Source organism: Micrasema longulum, unplaced genomic scaffold (genome assembly GCF_059751315.1).
Source record: "Micrasema longulum isolate JH-2025_06_02 unplaced genomic scaffold, ASM5975131v1 h1tg000543l, whole genome shotgun sequence".
Lineage (NCBI taxonomy): Eukaryota > Metazoa > Arthropoda > Insecta > Trichoptera > Brachycentridae > Micrasema > Micrasema longulum.
The window spans coordinates 902,421-913,630 of record NW_028277739.1 but is presented as its reverse complement, the minus strand read 5'-3'; the positions used below and the strand labels follow the sequence as shown (position 1 = coordinate 913,630).

At 29.6% G+C, this 11,210-nt stretch overlaps 1 protein-coding gene across 1 annotated transcript in view; it reads right to left on the bottom strand.

The window, feature by feature from the left end:
• Window positions 1-7,970: 7,970 nt before the first annotated feature.
• LOC148280769 (neurotrimin-like) overlaps window positions 7,971-11,210 on the bottom strand; it is a 148,521-nt gene continuing 145,281 nt past the window's right edge. Inside the window, exons 7-8 of the mRNA XM_088227841.1 lie at window positions 10,875-11,043; window positions 7,971-8,596 (exon numbers count right to left, since the gene is read on the bottom strand). Coding sequence (XP_088083967.1) covers window positions 8,493-8,596; window positions 10,875-11,043 — 273 coding nt within the window. The 3' untranslated portion in view covers window positions 7,971-8,492. The remainder of the gene's footprint in view (window positions 8,597-10,874; window positions 11,044-11,210) is intronic.

Below are 11,210 nucleotides of genomic sequence, written 5' to 3'. Positions count from 1 at the left end.
CTGGTAACTATGCACGAATATTGGAAATAACACTCCATGGATCTGGTAACTACGAACGAATATTGGAAGTTATTAGATAATAATATAACGATGTATGGAAATATAAATAACAAGCTGAGTGATAACAGTGACTCAAAAAATTAGAATTACTATTTAATGCTACCTTTAGTTAATAGTTTACTTTATAAATATAAAAAAACACCATATTAAAACAAACAGCAACTTTTTATAAAGATTTGAAAAACAATTTTTTATTAAAGTTTCCCATTACGTAAAAAAAACAATTTATGTGCACGTTATTTATTTTACTATATTTTTTTACGTTTTGTGTCAAGGCAGATGAAGAATACAGTTCTGAGTAAAATAGTATCATAACAAACTTTCAACCACACCCTTTCCCAGCACGGCTGGTAGGCAGAGATGATGGATCGTTACACAGGCATGTATTCTTAACTTCCTCAACTTTCATGTATCTTTCCAACTAGATTTGATGTTTATGCCCACTTTTAACTTTAATAACCTCCAGTATCTGGTTGATTTGATTATGATAAGATTTTATCAAAGTTCGTTGGCTTAGACTGCAACTTACATTCTTCAACTAATAATAGGACATAAAAATAGCTAAAAGTGGTATGTACATGTACCACCAAAATTGAGGCATTTATCTTGTAATATTTTGTATTAATTTTAAATCTTAACCAAAAGTATTGTAACAACGTACACTAGATCAGTCTTCCACTCTTGTGGAGTTAAAAAGCAGCGTTTTTTTTATGTAGGTAATATAATTTAAACTTCATTTTTTTGTGTAATAGGTAATATAACTCTAACCTCAACTTTTATTGTTGTCTCTCTATGGAACTCGGCCATCGATATGTATGTGTACATATACCAAAAGGATTCTTTACTGTAAAACTCTTAGGCATAATTTTGTATGAATAAATATGTAGGTAGTTCGATAATTGATTATTTTAATCAATTATCTCTCAGGTCTTTTACCTCAAGGTGCAATAATCTCTTCAGTGATTTCTTCATTTATCTAAAAGTTGCCAACAATTTTTACTGAATATTAACATACATAACTCACTTTTTGGAAATAGGAATCGGGTTGTGATAGAGCGGGTTTTGAAGCTCGGACCTTTGAGTTCGACGAATTCGCGACACAATTCACAGGGCCGCGACTAGATTTAAATAATTGTTATTTGAACAAATATTGTATCTTTAATTTGAAAGAAATTAATGTATTGCTGTTGAAGCTCAAAATTATTTACTGCGCTACGACCCGTTTCCAATTATTTTATTTTTTATTTTGCTAAGAGCGCGTTGAATCTGAAGAAACATCTACTTTCTCTTCGTTAATCTCTCCTCCTTTCCTCTTTCCTCTTTTTTCCTCTTTCCTATTGAGTAATAATTTTGATTTAAGGTAATTTATAAACAAATACGTTTATTTCGATTTTTATATATCTTGAGCTTCTTAATTTTTATTTTTTATTGAATATATTCTGTAAATTGAACTATCAAAATAAAACTATTATTTTATTAATTGGTTGGAAAAAAATTCCATTTGGCAATAAGACCGCCAATGTACAAATAACATTTTGTACAAAAAGTTAAATAAATAGAATAACAATACTTTTAACCGGATTGTGATGCGTAACTACGTGGCTACTTTTTTCCTAATAATACTACAGTATTATAAAACATTACTTACGATGTCAAAAAAATATGGTAAGCTGCATGTAATCGATTATAATAAGCATTCGCCCCTGGTGGCTACATGGTCAAGGATGAAATTCCGAGGTTTATTTATTTATTTAAACAATTTACATACAAATGCATAAGGGCGGGCATATTGCCTCAAGGCAATTTTTTCCGATCTACCCAAACTGTTTAATTTGGTGTACGAATATATTATAGGTATATTTTTAAATTTTTACTGTAAAGCAAAACATTGATGGACGTGTTTATTTTTTTAAGAAATAAAAATTGACTCAATATCATTACACTATACAATGAAGAGAGGGGAAAAAGAAAAGGGAAATACACAACAAAAATATTCAAGAAGTGACATTTTATGCGTAATTTGAATGTAAATAAAATACGGGCGTCTGTGACATTAATGAGTAGATTATTACAAAATTGAGCAGCTACTAATTTAAAAGAAGAGAAAAACATATTAGAGCGGTGAGTGGGTATTGTAAGGGTTTTTTCGTCACATGAACGAAAAGATAGCCCATGCTGTTGTAAAAGTTGTAAGAGATCTCTTAGCTAAACAAGCAAAGTAGGATTATTTAAAATATTGTCAAGTAATGACAGAATGTGAATATTTCTTCTAAGCCTGCTAAGATACTGAGTTAGTGTAGTTGCGTGTGATATTCTGTTATGTGGTCAAGTTCACGAGGTTCACATCCCGTTCTATCACGCCTTGATGCCATTTTCTAATAGTGAGTTATTTACGACTCTTTAAAAATGGTATTGGTTATGGAAAAAATATTTCGGTAAGTCATAAGAAGAAAACGTTAATTTTTTTATTTTTTTTTCTTCTATGAAGTTTATATTTGAAGCACTAACTTTGTGGTTATTCATCATAAAAAAACAAACAAAACAACTTTGTTTTTAACTATTTTTTTTTTCACCGACCGGTTTCAAAGCATACAAGCTTCTTCGTCAAGGTTGACGTAACTAGTTAATCAATTCCTATTTTATTTTAATCATGTTAACCAAATACTACACGTGAACCCAATAAATCAAGTCTTTTTTCCCCTTGCAAGGGTGGTAATTTGATTTCAATATTTTTTATAAACCTTGTTTGTTTGCTTTGGAACCGTTCGGTGAAAAAAAAAATATAATAAAAAATTTGTGGTAAAAAACAAAGTTGTTTTTTTTTTTTTTTTTCTAGCTTTCTGTGTTTGCCGTCGTGTTTTAATTATTCGCAAAATATTCAAACAAGGATTTGTTGTAAAATTAGCAAGCTGGAAATCAGAATGGTGGAAAATAAGTTTGTTTCAAGACAGGCGACATTATGGCACCCAAACAATGTCCCACTTTGTGCGCCGTATAGTGCAGGAAATGCATAAATAAGCCGTCCTTTGGGGAACGAAATGGCCACTTTACACAAAACATCTGATGTCACAAGCGCACGGAGCGCGTGCGACACATTCATCCCAGTAAAACTTTGCCCATTTCGCCATAAAATTTTCTATGCACTTGCTTCGGTTTGCCGTGAGCTTCTGTTATATTCAACTTATGCAAGTCCCAGTATTACGTATTACATATAACTCACAGCTCATAAAACAAACAGTCTGCGCCTCGTTCCGCATATAACTTTATTCGCGTAAACGGACACGAAAAATCGATTTAATTTAAATGTGCACACACCGCCACGCATATTCATACATTTACATTTTTTTATTTATTAATAAATTTCATAAAACGTACATGTTTTAAAAAAAATTCTAAACATATCTACTTTTACACATCTAGTAAATGTTATCACTGTAACTCTCCAAAAAAGGAGACTAACTCTTGTGCTTGGAGAGTGACTTACACTGTTGTAGTTGTTTATTTAAAAGAGTTTATATAAATTTAAATACAAGTACATGAAAAAAAAAACAAACCTAGGATATATAAAGAAAAATTATAAAACAATAATACATTCATACTAATTAAATTTAATGTAATTTTTACACGTGTTCAAAAAATTTATTTAGATATACTTTACATTTATTTATCAATATATTATTTTTAATAGTGTTTAGTTCATTAGGAAGATTTTTATAGTTTTTTACATCTTTGAAGACAAAGCTATTTTGACCATGACTTGTGCGGAATTCAGGAATTTTAATATTATGTTAGTATCTGAGTGACTTATTCATCTCAAATTCTTTTATTTTTTCTTCTTTATAAATTTGTATAATAGAATTTATTTTATAAAGAGTGTCTAATGTATAGACCTTAAATATTTTATAAAGACTTTCCGTATTTATTTATTTGGGTTCTTACAGCTATTAATATTTTTAAAAAATAAGTAGGAATATATTTAAAATACTAGAGCTAAATAAAAAAAAATCCACTGTATATCTAATAATACATAATATATAAGAAAAGAGTTTACAAAATTGTATATGTGCGACGTTTGTATTCATGTATGTATATACGAATGTGTGCGAATGAATGTGTAAGGGTGCGTATGTGTCAATGCATATTACTTTATAACGTGTATAGGAGAGAACTAGGTAAAAGGTTTGACTTTTAAAAAAATAGAATTTAATATTTTATACCTACTTTTGAAACATTTTTAAAAATATTTTCGTCAAGTTATGTTTTGTTTTGGTTGTCTTTTTGAAAAGCTAAGTAAGTGTCAAAATCTTAATATAAATACAGTATTTTAATTAAACATTTAATTGGTACGTGTTGAATGAATAATGTGCAACGAGTCCCACATAATACGGTAGGTAACCACAAGATGCAGTGCAGTCAACAATAAACAAGGTAGGTATGGTTAGCGTTGGTGCCAAATAAACATATATATTACGTGCATTATATTTATATAAATTGAAACAAAATATAAGATTAATATAATTCAAATGATTACAAATACACTAGAACCTATTTTAATTGGTGCTTATGTTCCACACAGTACTGTGTATTTTTTAAAAACTTTAAATAATAGAAAGTTGAATAAGTGTTCTTGTATAAAAATCGATTTGGGATTCTTAAAAAATAAAATGGTTTGCTTATTATTGTATTCGTTTTTTTTTATGTCCAACATGACTTAAAAATACTTTAAGAAAGCGCTGTAAAGATTATTTACTATTACTATTTTATATTTTCTTTTCTTAAGTTTTTCCTGTAACTTTAATAACTTTACAGTAATTTATTTTAATCAATGCTCTATGTCGTAAATCCCAACATAACATGAGAGTGATTTTAGAGGCACATATTTTGTGATACGAGTATTATGATAAACTGTTTGAGGTATTTGAAAGTACAATCACGTATGTGTGGGTAGATAAAAATTTAAAATTGGTATTTTTTTATTGACATCAAACCTCTACATAATGTTGGCAAGAAAAAATCAAAATTTGACATTGACCCTTAGCACGCAAGTCACAGATATACGAGTATAACATATGTAGCGTTAGGACGGGTAGTTTTGTATTTATTTTCGTGCAATTTTATATGTGCCTATTTTCATTTTATTTTAGTATTGAAAGTATGTACTTTTTTTGCCAATAAACGCTATATTCCGACAGCGAACTGAAAATATTATACGGCAAGTAAATGAAAGAGCGATAGCAATAAGAAAGCATTCTAAGAAAATAAAATAATTTTATTTATATTACGTATTGTTAAATTAAAAAAAAAAAAATTGAAACCGTGTTAAATTATGTGTAAAGAGGTTTCACTATATTATATATAATATAATATAATGTATAAAGGCGCTATCCACACGCATACGATTAAATGCACACATTTACTTGTACTCCTTCAAACCTGCACTCAATTATTTTCAACTGTATAGTGTACATGTTAGTAGTGGAATCGTTGTCAAGTCAATCTTACTGGACCGAAAGAAGGACAAGTATTTACATCTTAAAAGAGCTGAACAAAGATGAAAAACTGTCCTCCATCTGTTTAAAGCGTGTCCTCCAGTTTTTTTTTTACATACGGGCACTTGCAACACTGGACAAATCAAACTCCAGGTGACAAGCCTGCCAACACAAAGACGCGCTTGGCGCTTAACCTACGACAGACATACCCCGACCATCAATGATTCTGGTTGCCTTCAAAACGAAATAGTTTTTTTCTTATAATAATTACTTTGAAATAATTTCTACTGCTAGGTTCAAACAGTATTGTTTGGTGTTTGTTTGTTGTATTTGTTTTATTACATGTCGATTAAGTTGTAAATAAAACTTCATACAAAATATGTAATCTGAAGTCTTTTATTGATTTGGATAAAATTATAAATAAACTCACCAATAAAACTTTTTGGTTTCGTTTCACTTTTATAAAAAGGCATCTTCCCTGTCCTGAGGATGCCTTACTAGGTGAAAGCGCTCGCTGGTCAAAATCAAATAAAATGAAACTAAACAAAGAAATTTTATTGGTAATTTTATCGAAATCATTAACTATGGAGATTTATCAAAAAATATCTACAAAAAACATCAATACACGGTTTTTCAAGGCCAGACTGCGAAATTTCTGAGCAACATTTCTCATGCTAAGCTCTAAAAAAAATCCAAATATAATTTTCCTAAAAAGTAATTTTAAAAAAAAAGTATTTTTTTATGATCTCAAAACGGAGTGAATCTTCAATTTCTCCGACAAGCATGCTTTTCGCAAACCCCCTCCTTTACAAAAAAAAAGCGATAAAAACGAATTAGACCAACGAAGCGATACGCACCAGACTCGAACAATGGAAGCGGCTGGGTAGGAGAGGGGTAGGGGTTTTTGGAGGGACTGGTTGTCCTGTGTGAGAAGTTAAGGATTTATTACATTTTAAGATGGCCATTTTTTTATTTATTTTTTTAAAATTACTTTTTGGAAAAATTTATAAGGATTTTTTTAGAGCTTACCATGAAGCATACTCCTCTGAAATTTTGCGGTCTGGCCCTGAAAAACCGTGTAAACTCATTGTTGCTTATGTAAACTGGCAATTTGTATAAGAATGCTCTCACTTACACATAAACCAATTAAATAAATAATTGTGTTATATGGAAATGTGTTGGTAAAAATTGCAAAATTGATTGATTAACTTCATTTGGGGACCAAAACAACGTATGTTTGTTTACAAAAAAATGCGGTGACCATGTCTGAAGTTTAATATTGGGAAATCGCATTATTTTTTTACGTGCTTCATAGTGATGACACACCTGATGTGATGTGATATTTTATTTATTTTCTATCGTTTCCTTACTTAATTATTAAAAAATATTTTCAAAACTTATGCTGATTTTTTAATTATGAGGTTATTTTCTATAATAAAAGGAATAAATCAATTCGTTTAAAAAAAATATTTTTGCACTGTATCAAAGTTAACGAACAATCTATGAAGGGGTGCGAAGGTTTTCACGGTCACTGTTATCAATATGTTTATTTTTTGGGTGATACCGTGTGTGTTGGATTTGTTCCGACGTTTACCCTGAAGATGGCTCAGTTTACCCTAAAGATGGCTCCTGCAATGGTAGCCGAAACGTTGGAATATGAAGGGTTTTGAAGATAAAATGAAGTTCAAACATTTTTTTCGAAATACAGATGCGCTTTTCAAAGCACAAAAGTAAATTTAATTTAAAGCAAATAAAACGGGAAAAAATCCTTCAATGTTTAAAGAAAACATAAAAAAAGCATGTCTTCTTAAAAATTATTAATTCATTCGTTTTTAGAACAATAATCGATTAAATGTTAGTATTTTCATATGCAATGTTGCTTAAATTTTTTTATTTGATGAATTTCTCAAACTTTAAATTATTTTTTGTCGCTTTATTATTTTGATATGTGCAAATTATAATTTAACTAAATGTATGTCAAAAATATATTTTTTTTTGTACACCATGGTTTCCCTATAAGCTATCGCATTTTTATTTGAAAACTTGTCTACATTTTGGGCGCATTGAAATAAAAACTCATGTTATTTGCTCAATTAATTTTTATTTATTGAAATATTTACATACATAGATTTTCTTATAGTAAATAGTATCACAGGGAAACGTTTTAATTTTGTTCAATACGTTTTAATAAACATACAATAAAATTTATTTATTTATTTTAACACTATACACCATTATAATTGTGGTTCAAAACCATTGAGTATATGAATCTATTTATTTTTAAATACGTTTAAATATGTGGATTTTAACGGCGTTTTAACTGAAATACAAACTATATAAAAATGCTTACATTCAAATATAATTTTAAAAATAAACAAATGAAATGGTTTATATTTCTGCCTGTATATTAATCATTAATATTAATTTATAGTTTTAAATAAATAACAACATACATTATATTCGGAATTATTTATTATTTTTCTAACTTACGTATAAATCTTAAAAATGTAATATATACAGTTTTTACACACATTAATAAAATACACATAAAATAATTTAATTTCGTAGTTCGTTTCTTATGTTTTTAAGTCTTTTAACACTTTGAATCGGGCAATCACTATTTGTTTATTTTTTAATAAAAAGCACATCGATTTTGTTTAAAATAATTTGATATATTATATGTACATAGGAGGAAGATACTTCGTATAGAAGGTACCAGGAGTTTAGGCGAGTATTAGGAAAACAGAAATGAGAAGAGATTGTTTATTTTTATAATGCCCGACAATTGTCCAAATGACGTCGAAATTTATTGTATGGGGCATACATTTATTTGTATGACACCATAATTTATTTAGATGACACTGTAATTTATCTGTAGGACGACGCAATTTTCGCTGAGAACAGTTTTGCGCAGAATTACTGCGCGTTCTGTTGCAGTATATATCAGGAGAGAAGGAGAAGCAAGGATGCTACCAGGAGCACGCTGTTTGCCTGTGACGACAGTAGAAGGGCCTGTCCCCCGCGCTGCATGGCCGCCGGGTACTCCCCTGGGATAAGAAAAATTGTTATTAGTAAATTTGAAAAGGACGTTTTTTGTAGAAAAAAAAATAGTATTCTGTACTCCATTTCATTTAAAATTAACAGTTTTATTTGAGCATCTTAAACCCAACTATTTAAAAAGCAGTTTATCCAAACGAAGTTTTATTGTCGATGTACGTATATTTTACTCTTTTAAGAAGATCTAAAATTTTGTATTTTAAAATGTTCATATTGTTAATTTCCACAACCGTTTTAATTAAAATTCCACATCACTATCTTAATTCGTATTATATAAGACTAGAATACTTTCAATGCTTAATTTAGTAAACAGGCTGGAGAGCAGAGAATGAGAGACGATAGTAAATTATTGTCTATGCGCGCGGTACGCAATGGACCTATATGAGCGCGTTACACGTCACTAATTATGTCTTGCCTCCACCAACATTCCAACCTACAACTAAGCATCTCTGTTTTTTTTGTGAACCCCCTGTATTTTTCGTGTGAGCAATAAATTTTAACTGTAAGTAACTTTTGATTCCTTTTTTTTTACATCACGTCGGAGTCACCAGTTTATATATGGTTTAACCTAAGATTATATGATAGTTTCGGGATATGTAAAAAGTTAAAACAGCAATATAAAATATTATCGTCTAACTTCTTGACTCCGGATTCTGCCCCTTAGGGTTTTTCCAGCGATTGCCCCTACTTAGTACGATAGTACATTCATCTCTGACGTTTTGAGCAGGTTTTTAGTTTTTCAGAATCACGGACTACAACCCGATTCAAATATTGTTGTGTTATATTTAGTTATAAAAGTGTTGAACTTGCTTTGTTTTTTTTATTGTTTTTTGTACTAAAACGATAGTTAGTACTTTGATTTTAAGCAAAAATAGATTTGCACTGCAGAACCTACATTTTAGAAAAAAATATTCAAGCATGGGTATTCAATCTGCCGTGCCTTGTGAGGACTTTACTGAAAACCCCTACAAACATTAAAACATTAAAGTTTTTAAAAAAGTTTTAAAATAGATAATCAATAAAAAATTACGATTTACTTCAGTTTTCGGTAATATTCTCCCAAATGAAATATAATGCTAGTACCTAAAAAAATAACAATGCAAGGTTCCGAATGAAAAATAAATAATTATCAATACAGTTTGATATTAGCATCCGGCATATTGATTGAAACAAGGATTACTAAAATTCTTTAAAAATTGAAAATATTATGAAGGTAAATAACATAGAGATGTAATGAGTAATGATATCATAGTTTTATGATTTTTTTATGAGAAATATAATATTTGAATGCAAAAATACAAAAGGTAATATTTGTATATTTTTGGCCTCCAATGGAAAAACGAAGGTAAGTCCATAATGTTAGAGTTTTTCTCAGCAAGCATGCGCAGTCAAATAAATAAATCAATCTTCATCCAAACCATTAAATAGAAGCACGTCTGGAAAAAGTATTTTTATAAAACACGATTTTTATTTTAGTTCAAAACGAATACTTTGATGAACAAAAAAAATATTTATTACGTTGCTTAGATTTTCACGGCCGTTCAGACGCATAATAAGTGTTCTGATTTATTTTACCACGTGTCGTTTGCACTTTTTTTTAAAGATTGATGTTATTTGAGTAGATACTTAGGATTTACACCGTGTCGCAGTCGTGACTATTGAAAAAATAAACGTCAACTTAACAAGTATTTGAACTTTATTCAGAATCTTTTCTTAGATTAAATGTGGAAAATCAATGTCGACAAGAGAACAACAGACGAAATTAGAATATAATCAAAATCAATAACAAGTATAATTGATTTGATTGAATTAAAATCACTTAAACGTTTCGGTTAAACGAAACGAATGGATGACGAACGAATTTTAAAACAGATAGACACGGCAAAGATGAATGGTAAAGTAGGACGAGCACGTACAAGAAATACGTAGTGAGATCAGATAAACCAACATCTCAATCATGGTCATGTCAAAAGTTGACAGAATCAAAGGGCATGTATGAAAAGATATTTATATTTGTAAAATGATGGGAATGTATGTCAAGATAGACGCAAGTGGAGTTTCATGGTCTCTGTCTACACCTACGGAAAATGACGTGACGGTAGTTGTGGTCATGATAAAAATATCAAAGATGTGTACAATAAATTAATATTGTTGGAAAATTGTTTTTTTTCTAAAAATACGTTTTGGATTATAAGATACTTTATAATAGGTAAGAATAAAATAAAAATATTTTTTATATTCTATTTTTATCTTTAAGCAATTTCTTACCATTGAGCACGTGCACGGAGATGGTCTTAGATTGGGCGTTGCTGGGGTTACACTGGTATTGTCCAGAGTCAGAAGGTCGTGCATTTTGTATGAGCAGAAAGGAAGTCGTTGTCTCTCCTTTCTCCGTTATTACGCTCACTCCTCCACGTGGCGATTCGTAGCTGATTATCTGATGAAGAAGAGAAAATAAAGATGATTAAAATATAATAATATGCATGATATCTGTACTAACGGTGTGCCTTATTTTGTTAAATTAATTTATTTTATATTTTTAATATGAAAAATATTTTTCACTCTGTGGAACGACATTTAACACCTATTTGTTTATAAATTTGT